This window comes from Crassostrea angulata, chromosome 4 (genome assembly GCF_025612915.1).
Source record: "Crassostrea angulata isolate pt1a10 chromosome 4, ASM2561291v2, whole genome shotgun sequence".
NCBI lineage: Eukaryota > Metazoa > Mollusca > Bivalvia > Ostreida > Ostreidae > Magallana > Magallana angulata.
In genome coordinates, this window is record NC_069114.1 from 11,129,423 (window position 1) to 11,145,087 (window position 15,665).

The 15,665-nt window shown below is 30.7% G+C and overlaps 3 protein-coding genes and 2 long non-coding RNA genes across 5 annotated transcripts in view; 3 read left to right on the plus strand and 2 right to left on the minus strand.

Moving 5' to 3' along the window:
- Window positions 1-15,665, minus strand: part of LOC128179448 (macrophage mannose receptor 1-like) — a 129,452-nt gene that overhangs the window by 33,814 nt on the left and 79,973 nt on the right. The window lies entirely within an intron of this gene.
- Window positions 504-2,097, plus strand: LOC128180678 (OTU domain-containing protein DDB_G0284757-like). The gene is made up of 5 exons (XM_052848812.1): window positions 504-597; window positions 727-858; window positions 1,253-1,342; window positions 1,423-1,673; window positions 1,774-2,097. Exons 1-5 carry the CDS (start codon window positions 576-578, stop codon window positions 2,095-2,097), a joined length of 819 nt encoding a protein of 272 aa, XP_052704772.1. The 5' UTR covers window positions 504-575.
- On the plus strand, window positions 4,035-4,620 carry LOC128179462 (uncharacterized). Its single transcript, XR_008243083.1, has 3 exons — window positions 4,035-4,148; window positions 4,318-4,395; window positions 4,490-4,620. It is a non-coding gene; the product is annotated as an uncharacterized LOC128179462 (long non-coding RNA).
- LOC128179461 (uncharacterized) lies at window positions 5,861-8,240 on the plus strand. Its single transcript, XR_008243082.1, has 6 exons — window positions 5,861-5,956; window positions 6,328-6,428; window positions 6,726-6,897; window positions 7,150-7,246; window positions 7,758-7,868; window positions 8,125-8,240. It is a non-coding gene; the product is annotated as an uncharacterized LOC128179461 (long non-coding RNA).
- On the minus strand, window positions 7,934-13,777 carry LOC128179458 (uncharacterized). The gene is made up of 7 exons (XM_052846891.1): window positions 13,626-13,777; window positions 13,433-13,465; window positions 13,192-13,251; window positions 12,806-13,073; window positions 11,725-11,860; window positions 11,196-11,309; window positions 7,934-8,942 (listed from the first exon to the last, which is right to left on the minus strand). Exons 4-7 carry the CDS (start codon window positions 13,014-13,016, stop codon window positions 8,921-8,923), a joined length of 483 nt encoding a protein of 160 aa, XP_052702851.1. The 5' UTR covers window positions 13,017-13,073; window positions 13,192-13,251; window positions 13,433-13,465; window positions 13,626-13,777; the 3' UTR covers window positions 7,934-8,920.

Below are 15,665 nucleotides of genomic sequence, written 5' to 3' on the forward strand. Positions count from 1 at the left end.
TATACCATTCTGAAAGTTAATCCGTAAGATAAACAGTTGTATTTAAATTATAAAAAAATCTCTTTAGATGATAACTTATCTTCTTATTGAAATAATATTTACATCTACAGAGGTATACATGTTACACGCTAAATAACCTTATGCCTTTGTTACCATGACCTACAGTAGTGCAAGATGGGAAAACAGATAAGATGCCAACTTAAGAATTGGTCTGCATTCAGTATTCATTTTAGGTGTATAATTACATTAAACATATATGTTAACTTAGTATATAATTTGTACTTTCGGCCTTGAAATATAAAAACTGATGCAAAAGTTGGCTTCTAATTATTATATCTGATTTGTTTAAATGTGGATCTCCGCTTATTATTGTTATGCTTTTGGATCCGTGTTTGAATATGAAATTTGTCTTGATCATAAGAACAGGCAGAGAGAGAGAGAGAGAGAGAGAGAGAGAGAGAGAGAGAGAGAGAGAGAGAGAGAAATGTATGAGGTATTATTATGAATCGAGAAAGAACATTCCCTACATTTCTTATGTTACAGTTGTCCGTGAATATATTCAGAAGAAAAAACCAATGATTATGTCTTACTTACAAGGTACGTTAAAGTATTTAAATACAGTTTAATCGAATTGTGTCATTCCTTAAAATGAGTATTGAATGTTTATTGATAGAAATTACAAAACAACAATGGAAGAAAATACTACATGGTTCTTGTTTCTTTTAGATTTTGTAAATTCTCTCAATCTCAATGACTTGCAAGAATTATCTTCGGGCGAGATGAAAGAAGTGTGGAAGCTTTTGACCACTTTTGTTCAAAGCACGTTCAGTACAGAAAGTGCATATACCAATAGTTCAAGTAATTGAGACAACACTTTCATTTTGATATCATCTAAAAAACAAAAAGCTTGCGTATCAAACTTTTTTTCTGAATGTGGTGAATTACACCTGATTCGGAAAGCTTTTTTTTTATTACAATATATTGAAAAAAAAAACCAATTGCATTTAAAGATTTATACAATATATAATTTTTGTTTTATTTTTGGCATGCATAACATTAAGGAATTATTAATCTTTCTTAAGTACAAGTACAAGAATAAATTGACATAAAGTTGAATTTTGATAACTGTATTCATAACTTTGACAGCTGTTAATATACCGTCAGTTTAAATTATATACCATACCAAACGTGTAACATTCGTATTTCTGTGTATAACGGTTCTAGAGAAAAATTCTCAAACCTTTTTTTATAGAGTTGATGCAGAAGACCGATATCTTACAACAAGTAAAAGATGTCAAAGAAACTTTTATAGCCGCACACAGTCATGCTTTAAGGGCCTCTGGTAAATCAAATCATTTTTTATGGTTATCAACCTTAATTTTTATAATTAAAAATTTGTTATTGTCCGGATACTTCTTTCAGGATTGATTTGTAAAAGCCCCGAAGATTATAGTCAAGAGAGCAAGAATAGGTCAAAGAACAATACAGAAGGTATTCTTTTATCCAACTTGAAGGATATTGGGCTAGAATATAGCACACCAACACCAGGTGATGGTATTTGTTTCTTTGAAGCCGTTTCTGATCAACTAAAGCGACTCAGATTGCCACCACAGAATGCACATTTGGTTCGTACTAATATTTGGCAATTTTGCAAAGAGAACTATGTTCTGAAGGTATGATGTGTTCACTGTAACTTAATTTTTACTCTTTAAAAATATTGAGTAGGATAACATTTAAATTGCTGAGTGTCACAACTTAATAATTTTATTGAAGAGAGAAGATGGAGAAGTTCATTTAAAAGACTTTGTACCTGGAGGCAATCTTGACGCATATTTACAGAAAATGTTACAACAGGGGGAGTGGGCTGATCATATCAATGTATTGTGCATGGCAGCATATTTGCAGCGTGATATTATTGTCATTACCAGTAGACCAAACACCAACCCCGATGACAATATTCTTTGGATTTCTAGTGGCAATGCTGCAGGCGACCCTTTTTCTTTAGGACATATATGGGAGAACCAATATCAGTCTCTGCGTCCAATTGTCACTTGTTCTTATTCAGGTTCCATATTTGAGGAATTATATCTTTTTTGAAATTTGAAATCCTTACTTTTTTCAAAATCATTACATGCACATACATATTGCTTTTAAACATTCTTTTCAATATTTTTCTGTATAATATATAGCCTTTATTGCTTAATTGAGTAATGAAAAACAATATTTTACCTAGGTACATCTTTATCAAATGATGATAGTTTCAAAGAACCAAATGTCATTCAAAAATTCATATGAATACGTGGAACTTACCGAAGATAGTTTGACCAATTATGTTGAAGGTATATCAGATCGTAAAACCTACACCGTATACGCTGTTTTTGTGTGTGTGTGTGTGGGGGGGGGGGGGGGGTTTGCTTGTCACAGAATATGTGATAATGAGGAAAATAAAGAACAATTTTTTTGCGTCAGTCATTATTTGCAGTTTAAAAAGCTTCTTAATTAAAATTATACGGAATATAATTTCTGCCTTTTCGAAAATATGCGATGTTCAAATTATCATGAAAATCGAAAATTATATCATCACAAATATTACCAGATATGATTTTGTCTTTAACATTCAATTTCTTCAGGTTTATTTTATACTTAAATTAATAGATCTAACTGGTGAAGGATAAAATGCATTATGTAATTGACATTTAACAACTAAACCATTCTTTTGTACTTTAATAGCATTGTTAAAATCTGTTTCAGACGAGCCTTTCGTTAATTTTGTGAAATCTAAATATTGCAAAACCAGCAGGACTAATGTCCATTTGACCATAAGGAGGATAATGTATGTATTTGTCTTAAATAGTTCAATGTTTTGAAACATGTTTATCATTGTAAAATATTACAGGTAATCTTAACTATAATCTATAGCATGCAATTAGATTTCAAGATTTCTTAACCATATTCTCTGAATGATTTCCACTTGAAAATTCTTTTGGAATGTCTTTTTTTGACAAGAAAAGCATAGGACTGGTGAATCTTAAATTCACTCTTTTGATTTTTTTTCGATAAATTGGTTGATATGAAATATCTAGTCAAATATACATATATTTCATGTCCCAATTATTGAACATTTGAGGGGCTATTAAGGTCTATGAACTAGTCTTCCTTCCTTTCTCATTATTCTTAAATTGTAAGTGATATGACCTTCTCTTAATGCACCTGTATTTCTTGTGACTAGACCTTTCCTTGTGTACCAAGATATTTGACCTCTTGACCTCGGGGTTTTACCCACTTTATAAGCTTGACCACACTTTATGAACTTGGGTGCAGGGAATTTTTATAAATCGCATGATTATAAATTGTGACAAGTCCTTTCTTTGAGCCTCAACGTTTTTTACGTTATGACATTGACCTTTGAGGTTGATGTAAAGCAAAACTTTAATCCTGTGTATGACTTTAGAACGGTTGCTGATAGCGCCTTTTTATTTCATTGATGCATTTGTTTTGACACTGTTACTTGTTTACCTGATGATATTTACCTAGGAGAATGGTCTCTTTTCTTTAAAACAAAAATGCTTTACTGTATTATCTGAATGGTTGTTATAAGGTGGATTATAATTTCTTTGCGTATTTCATGTTACAAGACCAATCATTGGGTAGCATAGTTTTTTTAACTCTTAAGACTAAACTTTACTTTAAATCATGACATTTATTTGAAAAAACTTTAAAATGTTGATGAACAGATGAACTGCCATACTGGAGCATCAGTGTTCACAAACCTATATTGGTTTCATGTTCTGTTCATTTCTTTTTGGCTTTCTTGAGAAAAGTTAGTAGTTAACTCTCCGTTTAATGTGGTTTGGATCCAGTGAGCCCAAGTGGTTTTAGATCGTTTTACCTTTGCTTAATAATGGTGATTTTTTCCATTTTTTTCTTAACGCTAATTTTTTTTTATTATTTTCTGGAATCCAACTTGTAAATCTCAAAACGAGACAATTTATTGTAATGGGTAGAAAACTGTTTTTTTGAATTTTACATTGTAGGGATGATGAAGATGATGTGATTGTTGACAATTTGATTCATTTAGATTTGATGTCAAAGGGTATTTTTAGCAAACATCATAAGAATAGAACTGCCATACAATATAAATGTGAAAGGTACTAATTCTATCTCTGAAAATATTTTAGGAACATAATTTGAAAGTTGTAACTATGCATATACATATTTTTTAAAAAGTTATTTTAAAGTTTAAAATAATGATAAAACTTCGAAAATAATTATAATTACATTCATTTCCTGAAAGATATGTAAATGTTGACTTTTTAGATCCAGAAAACCTGCTGGGAAGAAAAAGGAACCAAAGCAAACACGAGCAAATGACTGTCACGCTTATGTTTTATTCCAGTATGACCAGAAACTAATTGCTATAAATTGATTAAAATATTGAATATAATTTAAAACTGGTATTCAAATACATTATTTATGTTTCTCTAATCAGATTTGTATCTCACAAGAGTAAAAAAGCTGTGATTATACGGAAGCAACTTCAGCACAACGGACATGACATAAACAATGACCATGAAAAACACTTTAACCGTCCAGATCCAAGCTTGATTGCGTATATTGAATAATAAACATGGTGTGCCAACTGATTTTACATATGGAATCTGAATATTCTTCAATACAAAAAATGTAATTTAATGTTAAACAATGTGTAATTATGCTTATCTCAAGGGTAAAAAACAAATGGAAATACTGTGCAAAGTTTGGCGGTGGGCAAGGGACCAGGGGAAATACGACATTCATGACCGTCGATATTATCTCACACCGGTTGACGTTAAGAATATTTGTCAGCGATACAAGTCAAATAAAAGGTTTGTGATAACTTTTATTCATTTCGATTTCCTCCAATGGTTGACAATTAGATATGACCTTATTATTCATATTTTGGAGGGGATAGGTATAAATGTTTATTTACATATGCAAGTCTTAAAACACCCCATTTGAAATCATTATTTTAGAGATCACGCACTTGAATATTATGAGTTGTAAACATAGGTAATAACAGATTACAAAGTTCACCGACACGAGGTATCTCCTTTATGAGGCATCACCTTTATGAGACCACCTTTATCCTATTATATGAAAATCATAGTTAATGATCTTAGATATTCATGGATAATGTTTTGAAACAATATTGTTTATCAAATATAAAAAAAATTAAATGATAATTTTATGTTAATTTCATACCGTATTATAAGGCACAATGCTAATCATTACAATAATATAAAATACGATATTACATCCTATGATACTTTCAAAATATATCCTATTTAGCAATATAATACTATAAATAGAATGATGCAATATGATATTGAAGCATATGATAAGAAATTGTATCATGTTATACATTATTGCTTAATCACAATATACAATATCATAATATATGATACAATATCATTGTCATGAAATTTGATACAATATCATATCAAATAATACATTACAATATTGTAACATATGATATTATTTTGCATAATATAAAATGATATTGTATTATATGATGTATCATATTTGATACTTTTTATTATATTGTACAATATTTATTATCGTATTTCATATATTATTTGATACAATATTGAATCATATCAATGATAAAGTAATATAATATATTATACAATATCATATTATACAATATCGTATCATATGATACAATAATATACATTAGATATTATATTATTTCATGCGATATAATAGTTTATAATATTTAAACAGATATCATATTATACAATATCGTATCATTTGATATGTTATTATATTTTATACGATATCGTATCATAAAATACAATACTTTATATTGCAATATTATATGAAACAAAAAGCTTCATCAGAATGATGCAGTTGCTGTAAACGAGTTATGTACACAAGTTCTGACGGATGAAATTATTTTTTACCAAGAATTAATACAGTAAGGAAATACCGATTATTTCAGTATTTTTAAAGTTTAAATAAAACACCAAAACATACTGCTAAAGCTCTGTTAAAGTGTTTGTACAAGTTTTGTATTTTTATTTCTTTTCAAACTTTAGATTGCCTGAGATCGTCTATTTGCAAAGAGAAATCTTTAATTTGTTTAGGTTAAGATATAACACCAATTTGGTTGAAATACCAGTATCTATGGAAACAATCTATTGAACATATTAATTCAGACATTCTAATTTGCAGTTGCTGTCAAATTTAGATAATTGTTTCATACGTTTCAAATCAAACACACAGATGCATAGTTTTAAAAGTAGAGAAGAAAATGTACCTTGTTTATGTTTAAAAAATCAAATTCAGAGAAACCCAGCCTCTAATTATAGTGTATCAAAATTCCACGCAAAGAAAAAGAGTGAAAGAAGTAGCCAGAAATATTGTGTTTCTAGACGCAACTTACAAAGGTTCAGTATTTGAAAAATCAAAAAACAAAGCTATTCGAAAAGAAATATTTCTCTTATGTATAAATCAACTTCATTAGATTTATGTCATGTTACATGTCATTTATAGAAAGGGGTAATAATGAAACAATTTATAAGCTTTAATGTCACATATAATATTTTGTTCATCTGAGAGATTTAGCAATATGTTATTGCTAAAACTCTCAGATGAACAATATTTCATCAACATGAAAAAAGTTAGTTTAAACTATCAATTACCTTCATATACATGTAGATCTGAAGGATGATTAATAATTACAGGTTTGACTGCATATGGGTACGTTTTTTACGCTTTGGTGGCTAGAAATGAAGAGAATAGGGGTACACAACTTGCCTATTGCATTGCGTCAGAAGACAATAGCGATTTGGTTAAAACATTTTTGACAGCAGTAAAGAAATCTGCATCCACTCATGGATATGTTTTTTGTCCAAGGTAAAATTTCTACCTATATCTTTTTTGACAGCAGTAAAGAAATCTGCATCCACTCATGGATATGTTTTTTGTCCAAGGTAAAATTTCTACCTATATCTTTTGGAATTTAATGCAGTACCTTTTTACCAAAGCATACTAAAAGAAAAGGTTCTCAGACATTTGTAAATCAATCTAGGTTAATATAAACTTATATTGACACAATGTCAAGGTAGAATGCAGTTGATAATCCGTTAATATCTGTCTTAATCATAGATCATTTATGGTGGACAGAGACCAAAAGGAAATCAGCGCGATTAGCACAGTATTCCTCGACAGCACAATATTACTATGCTGGTTTCATGTATTACAGGTTTGATAATTATAATGCCAGTGGGTTTTTGGGTGGTTTTATACATAGCATTTTTAATGATAGTATTATGTGCAAAAATTAATATATGGTTCTGTAAGCAAGCTCGCATATAATACCCACACCCCCGCTAAGAAAATATTATACATATTAAGGTGCCTCGCTACACCTTGAAATAGTTTTTTAAATCAGCAGAAAATTACTTGATTATGATAGACAGCATGATGGATAAGAAGTATTTGTGTCAAATAGGCGAAAAAAATGTGCAATTTGAGATAAAAAATTATCTTTTCAAAAATTTCATTTAGTAAACATGAACAAAAGCCCCAGGTGGATTTGAACTCATGACCTGCGGTTAACAAGCCTGATACTTTAACCATTGAGTTATTATGATATACATCTAAATCGATTGATACAAACAGTTAAAGAAACACTTAAATCGCCATCTTGTGACGTAGTGTCTCGGTGTAGTGAAGTAGTGAAGTACCTTAATGAACATGCTTTAAATAGGTAGGCAATATACCGATTCCTGAACAAGAAAGAGTCTGGAATATCAGGAAATCAGCATGCAACGACTCGGAAGAAAGTTGTGGAATACATAAGGTCTATGCGACTATGTGCTACGGTAAATACAACTACTCAAAATGTTTTTAGGGAAGCATATACTAGTAAACATAAAACAACTCTTGCTACTCTTGAACTTTTAATAATAACCAACAGTGAAAAACATTACTTAATGTTTGGATGGACAAACAATTGTGTGTTACATGTAGCTAAAATTGTAAAAAAAAAAAAAGAAGAGAGAGAACAAAATAATTTGTTACGTTATACCATGTATAATTATTGGTACACTTTTCTTATTACAATTTCGTTCAATGTAGAAAGAAGAGTTCATGAACTTTGTTGGCAAAATTCACGAGGAAATGCCAACTGTGATTGTTACAATATATTTAGAAACCCACTGGTGCATTAAAAAATGGGGGCCTTTCTGGAGCAATTACGGTCGTCATTTTTTTCATGAAGATCAGGAGACAAAAAATTTAGTTGAGCAGTAGTTTTTTATCTGTTTTCGTATAAAGAAATTGGCACAAAAACTTCAAAATCGTTGAAATAAGGTTTTTTAAATAATTGATTTGGTAACATTAATGTATATGTGTCAAATAAAAAACGCAAGCTTTTGGGTAGGAAACACACTACATGTTATTTCATCAAGAGGAAGTATATGCATTCAATCTATCTTGAGTCTATTGAGTAAAACTTTCATAACAGGCTTTCAACTTGAAAATAAATAGAAAAGCTGAATGTAATATATTTAGTAAAGAACACTCTATTTACTTATCAGGTGTCTGATCATTGAAGATAAACAAGTACCACTATAAAATTTCAAGAATTTTGCACATCTGCTTTCTTTAGTTTTTTTCTTGAAATAAAATACCATTTCCTTGGTGGCTACAACAACCATCGAATTGAGGATTTGCTGCTGTTGCTTCATGAAAATGTAACAACGTTCTACGAGTATGTCATACAAACTGCCCTCAAATATGTTGCTTTAAAAAATAATTGCTGAAATACGTCATCATTTACAAAATAGTTAAAAAAATTTGTTGTGGACAGGAATTTCAAAAATAGCCCTTATTCCTTCACCTTCATTCAAGGATCAAGTTCAAGACCACAGGTTTACGTTTGTTGATTTGTTTGCCTGAAAATAGAAATAAAAAGACATAAATACTCATATTTAAGTTCTCCAAAACAAAGTTGGGAACATCTTAAATCTGTTTCCAATCAAGATGTGAATAAATTCCGACTTCCTCTGTAATTCATAACTATTCTAATTAACCATTTTCACTTTTTCAACATTAATTTTATAGCTATATGGACGAACTTGCCAAGTGTGGTAGGCTTAAAAATGCACGATCTTTGAAGAATCAAAGAGGGAAATTAGTAGCTGAGAACATGTTAAGGATGACGTTTACTCAGAATGAAAAAAAAACCCACTGATGATAATGAAAAACCATCTATTGTGTGTTATAGACCTTTGTTTATATTGTTATTTTTCACTTTCAGAAAGTAGGTCAATGACCTACTTTTTGAGTTAATGGCCATTGAATATTTATTGAAAAATCAAGAAAAATCCCATAAAATTTTACACTACGATTGAGATTTTCTTAATTATAAAAATATTTCAAATAATTAAACACTTTAAAAAATAAGATACAGTTTACGAATGGTAGTGGCACTAAATAAGTACACAACATTAAGATTTTAGCATCAATTTTTTAAAATAATTCAGTCCGAATTTCCTCTATCAGTTTTCAAATCCCTACCCATTTTTGATTCAAGTTTACAAAAAATTGAATGATGACAATACAAAAACATTTATGATATTGAACTACTTATATTGACCATATTATGTTGGCATAAAATTTATATGAGGTCAATGATCAAAATTTTGAGATATGATGTCTTTTATCGTTTTTAAGCATTTTTCAATATTATTATTATTCGTGCCATAAGATTATTCTAATGAATAAGTGAGGTAAAACCAACGGAAAATATGCAAAATTACGTAGACTTAAATATAAAATCCCAACTTTTAATATAAGACTACTGCCAAAAAACTTTTAGCAGAAAACAAAATCTGCAAAATTTAGTCCGAATTTCCTCTGTTTGGCTAAAAGTCAATTTTTGTTTGAGCATAATTCCATAATAAAGTAAAACTATTGAATGTTTTGTCAATAATAATTCATTTCATAAATACTTTTTGTGTTTAGAACAAATTTTACTCATTACATTGAACTTTTTAACAATCGGAATTTGAGAACTCAAACCCTGAGTAAATAACACCCTTAAGGGCAGGAATGGACAAAAAAATACAGTGGGTCACAGAGACAAAATGTAGAGTTACCTCTCAAAGCATTCCTGACAAGCTTTATGATGTTGATATTGTCAACATAAATTGCAATTGTCCAGCATCTGCTCAAGGAGGTAATAGGTTAAAGACATTGCTATTTGGAAAAATTAGATACGGACATATAAAAGTTACTAACAGGTTCAGTAAAAATTAACCAATCTAGATATATCTTACATGTACCATACAATTAGGATGGCTATTACAATCAGTTGTTAAGTTATAATGTCATTTTTTGATTTCTTTCAGGTCTTTGTAAACATATCCACCTTGGAAAAATGGCCGCTGTTCTCAAGAACATAGACTTCGACAAAGAGAAGATTGTCCAAGCAGACCTCATATATAATTAAGGGCAGTATCGCCATGACAAAGACAATGAACAGGTTGAGATTGTAAGTTTACCTGGATCAGTGTCCATTGTAAACCTTGCAATTCAAACCTGTTCTTGTTATGCCAACAGTCGTGGCATCCACTGTGTGTGCACCATTGTTGCCAACATGGTTGCACCACAATATTTGAACCCATGTTCTGTGAACATTGAAGTTTCATATACAGAATTAAAAGAACCTAATGAATCGCTAGATCAGAAGGTGAGGCAGAAACTGCAAGCTGTCAATTTAGTTGTAAACAGCCTCCAATTTAAAGAGGTGTCTGAACAAAGAAAAAGGAGCATTCTGCAGTCTTTGAACGCTATTTATTCAAGCTGCATTGGAACAATTTTTCATAAAAAGACTACCAAAAGGAAACAACAACCACTTTTTCCTAACAGGAAGGCCAAAAAAATTAAAGAGGACCACCCGTATACAATGACCAAAAGAGGTTGTAAAAGTAACAACAGTAATAAGAAGGAAGATGGAAGTTTTAAAATGAGTGCAAGAAATAAGGGTTCTACTAGAAACACATTTCAATAGAATAATGAATAATGTTGAATTCCATTTTACAACTTCTTTGGGACTCTTCATGAGTAAACACCAATCTGCAACATTAAGTTCTTGTTCCCCGAAACACTCTGAATGTTTATGTATATCGGATGTGTGTACCTACTTGTCAGGAATCAAAGACTCCAGTATCTGGCAAAAAGCTTCAAATACTTCTCCATGCATTGCCTTATTCAAGTCAGTTTTGTGGAACTCTTGTACAATAACCTGTAGTATTTCCCTATAGACAAAGATGAAAAATGTATATGATGAGACATTATGATTAACAACATGCTTGTTAACTTTATTATAAACCCTAATACATATGTTGTTGGTTAAATGCATTTCGGGATTCTTTCATTAACATTATGTTATAAATATAGATTTTTAATGATTTTCAAATAAATAACAAGATAGAATAAAAACATTTGAAAAAGCAAGGTCTATGCAAAAATGCAAATTGTAACCATCCACCGACTATATCAATACTTATTTCATAACTTTCAATGACATTAAATTTTTCTTAAAAACTTCAACTCATAGATTCTATCAAATGCAATATTTAACTTTACTAGTGACTCATATTTTCTGGTCAGTTAGCTTTGGGCTGGTAAATAAAAACTAAAACACAAGCTTGGTTTATTTTTATTACTTACTTAACATTCTCAATGTCTGCTTCTTTTTGTGCACGAGAACCAGACATATTGTCCAAAACTCTTTCTTTAATACTTTCTTTGTCTAGAAGACTTTCCGTGAGCTCGCTTAATGATTTGATTTGGTATTGCACATCTCCTGTGAAGATATGCATGTGTGATTATATGCATTAGAAAAATCATATTAAGAAGCTCCATGGTCCATATTGTTCGCTTAGCAACCATAGCCTCAATGAAATCAGATTAATGGAGTCATATACGAAATATCTGGACAACGTATTAGAATAAAGTCTGTATAAAAAGATTTTCAAGATTTTCTCTACATATCCTTGATAAACATTGAGCCCTTTGGTAACAGGGTGATTTTATAGTCATATCACATTTTGAGCATTGCAGTTCTGTAGAAGATATTAACTAGCTGTTCATATATCTATAAACCTACATCAAACGTTGAGCCCTTTGTGGGGCTCAGGATTGTCTAGAGGCCACAGTCTAAGATATTAATAATAAGTAATATGTCAAAATGCTTGCATACAGGTACCAGTTATACCATGTATTATAACATTAAGATATTAGTGATATTAGTTCGAATTTTCCCTATGTGACACTTTCAACCCACCTCTCCCCCATTGTGGTCCCACCCGGCTGATCATGATTTAAACAAGTTTAAATCGATACTACCTGGGGATGCTTACATACAGGTTTCAGCTTTTCTGGTTTAAGTTTTTGGATCAGATGGAAAATTACAGTTCTCAATCATTCTCAACTATTTCCCTTTTAAACAGATTTTTAACAAAGAATCCCCTTCACTGAATAATGATTTGTGCAAAGTTTCGTTGAAAGCTCAGGTGACCTAAAAAGATAAAAAAAAAAAAAAAAACCTCACCTAAGCTTTCAGCAAAGTTGAGCAAGAAAGTTTACAGATCAAGGGAGAGAGAAACAGACTGAAACTGATCAGGAAAAAGCTTACTTGAGCTTGATGTAAACAAACACTTTTATTTTCTAAAGATAGTAATCCAAGAGAAAGATTTATGAATTCCATGCTATTTGCTTGTTATTTGATGAAACAAACTGTCATACTCACCCTTGGTCAGCAATGACCATGCAGGGTTCACTGGTGTGTCATTGGACCATGGCTTGGGAATAAGATCTATAATTTGTTTTAACCCTGAGCAATTATGCACTCCACTGCTGGATCTTCCAATACATAAATAGTCTCTTAATTGAACTAGGGACATCTTCTCTGGAGCTTCAGTCCGTTCAATTAGCTCATCCCCACTAATTAAATGTATCATTTTTGAACACGATCTATTTGATCTCACAGACTGGTCTACTGGTGACGGCTCTGATATCTGAGAAAAAAATCACTTATTACATTTACATGAATAAATAACTGTCTACAAAAAAATATCGCATTGATGCTAAGAAACATTTTTGCAGACAGATGATCAATATTAATTATTTACTTACTACTAGCTTTCAACTGATCTAAGCTGGAAATGGCATTCCAATCAGCTATTTCTGATGTTTCTGAATTTATAAACGAAAGCAAAACTATATTAAATATTCATAATATTGCTAAAGCCAATCAAATTCTTCTTCTACATCAATATATATAAAAAAACCTAACTTCTTTTAAGAATGCAGATTTATCTTGAAATGAATTACTATGGAAAGAATTGCCATTAAATACAAAACCTCCAACACTCACGGATATTGTTAAGTGTTTTCTTCGAATTTCTTTCTAAAATAAAAAGAGAGAGAGAGAGAGAAAGAGAGAGAGAGAGAGGTAAATTTGAATTCAATTTTAGAAATGATGTCAAATTTACCATTCCTGCAATTATCATTTAATTGTCTAAAGAATATTAGTAATAATTCAATCATGAAGAATAATTAGAAAATACCTTGGCTATGATCTCTATTGTCGTTTTCCACAGCTCCCTGCAAGATACATATCAATTTTATAAAACTTTATAATAGTAATTTACTTTCTGCAAACTCAAATTATGCGATTTAATGAGTCGTTTGGATAAATATGTAAATATAAATATTGTATGAGGGATAAATACACGCAAGAGTAAGTAACAGGGGACCTGGGGTCATCTTTATCTATTCCATCAATGGGGGCTAAAAACATAAAGAATGCCTATACCTCTTTCTCTGTGGAGTGATCTTTGCTGGGCTCTGTCTGTGAAATAAAACAGTCAATGATTGAATTTGAGTATCATTATGTGATCCATATAGGCTAAAGATTTCTAAGCCTAAGCTTTCTTGAAATAATTCATGTCTTCCCTTTTTCCAGGTATCTTTTTTTGACACAAGCCTACAACATGAGTAAATAGAGTTGTTACATATGAAACTTTAAATATAGCTTGAAACTCTTATATGTGACCCTAAGGTTATTCAATAACAAAATTAAAACGGGGGACCTGGGGGTTAGAAACAAGCAACATTATTAAACAGAGGTGGTAAAAACTCCTATATGGGGCCCTGAGGTCATCCAACAACAAAATTAAAACTGAGGACCTGGGGTCATCAATTTCTATTGGATTAATGAGGGCAAACAACATGAAGAATGCCTATTCCTGTTTTGCGGTGGAGTGCTGTCCAGTGGGTTTAGACTTGAAAAAAAAACAACAATGATAGCATAAGACTATAGATATGTGATACATGTAAGTCTCAGATTTCAAAGTCAGGGCTTTCTTTAAAGTGAAACAATTCATACATTTACAAGATCTAACTTTTGGACAAAAACCTACAACATGTAACATTTGGACTTTGAATATAGCATTAAACTCATATATGGATCCTTAAAGTCATCCAACACTAATTGAAAACAAAACTTGGGACCAGGAGTCATCTATTTCTCTTCATTAATGGGGACCACAAAACATAAAGAATGTTAATGTGTACCTGTTTCTTTGTTGACTCAACTCCACTGGGTACAGTCTGTGAAATAAATATTCAATGATAGCATAAGACTGTATCTGATACTTGTATGTAACAGTTTCTATACAATGTCAAATAAGTTGCAACATTAATGTTTGAGATATTTACAAGTACTTTCCTAAAAATGGAATATCTATTCTGAAGGTTCATTTACTGATTTGAATTCCATTGTCTGTGAAATTAATGGGCATGGTTAAATAAAATTATCTATTTGCTTTACTTTCACTTTAATTGTTGTTGATTTTTTCTTGATATACTTGTAAATGACATAAATGGCAAGAATTCTGAAAAGTCAAAATATCTTTTAATTCGTTAATTAGTAATTGTAAAATTTTGTATTAAATGCTTATATATAAAATAACTGCATACATACCTTAGCAAGTTCTGACTTTCCTAAAATGAAAATATAAAATTGTTTACATACAAACAGATACTTTTTGGCATTGTACTGCTTAATTATTTTTCCCTCTTCCCAAAGACATTTTATAAACAAGGTTTTCAAGGAAAAGGAAATTTAAAATACCAGGATAACAATAGGCTTTCTAAATTGGACTCAGCTTTTGAAATATTTCAAATATAAACTAAATCGCGAACTTTAGAGATATGGTGTGAGAAACTACAGTTAATAAGGGATACTGTACAAAGGATGTGCATACAAAAAATTATCTGACTTGAATATACTAGTATTTGATTGACTATTAAATGCCAAAAGGATCGGACAAAGTTCTAAAAAAAATTAGTCCTCTTTTTGTTTTAAACATAGTATATTACAATGTCATTCTTTTTTATTTATATGCTGGCAATAAAAGCATCTATACTAATGCTTTGCTATGCATGCAACGAGGCATCGGTTCTATTGTACAAGCCCAGAACATATGTACAAATTCCATTTTTAAGGCATTTCATTAATCAGTAACAAAAGCATTTTATTGTAATTTGATGTATCATTACCTGACAATTTTGGTAACTTCCTTTCACACATTATTCTCTTGTTA

Bases quoted from the DNA above. Each gene is read 5' to 3' on its own strand.
- LOC128180678 (XM_052848812.1), top strand. From the start codon at position 576: ATGATTATGTCTTACTTACAAG. The intron at 859-1,252 runs GTAATTGAGACA...CTTTTTTTATAG, and splicing joins TGCATATACCAATAGTTCAA to AGTTGATGCAGAAGACCGAT. The intron at 1,674-1,773 runs GTATGATGTGTT...ATTTTATTGAAG, and splicing joins AAGAGAACTATGTTCTGAAG to AGAGAAGATGGAGAAGTTCA.
- LOC128179458 (XM_052846891.1), bottom strand. From the start codon at position 13,016: ATGATACATTTAATTAGTGGGGATGAGCTAATTGAACGGACTGAAGCT. The intron at 11,861-12,805 runs GTGAGTATGACA...ATATCTTCACAG, and splicing joins ATGGTCATTGCTGACCAAGG to GAGATGTGCAATACCAAATC. The intron at 8,943-11,195 runs GTAGGTACACAC...TTCTATTTTCAG, and splicing joins GAGTCTTTGATTCCTGACAA to GCAAACAAATCAACAAACGT.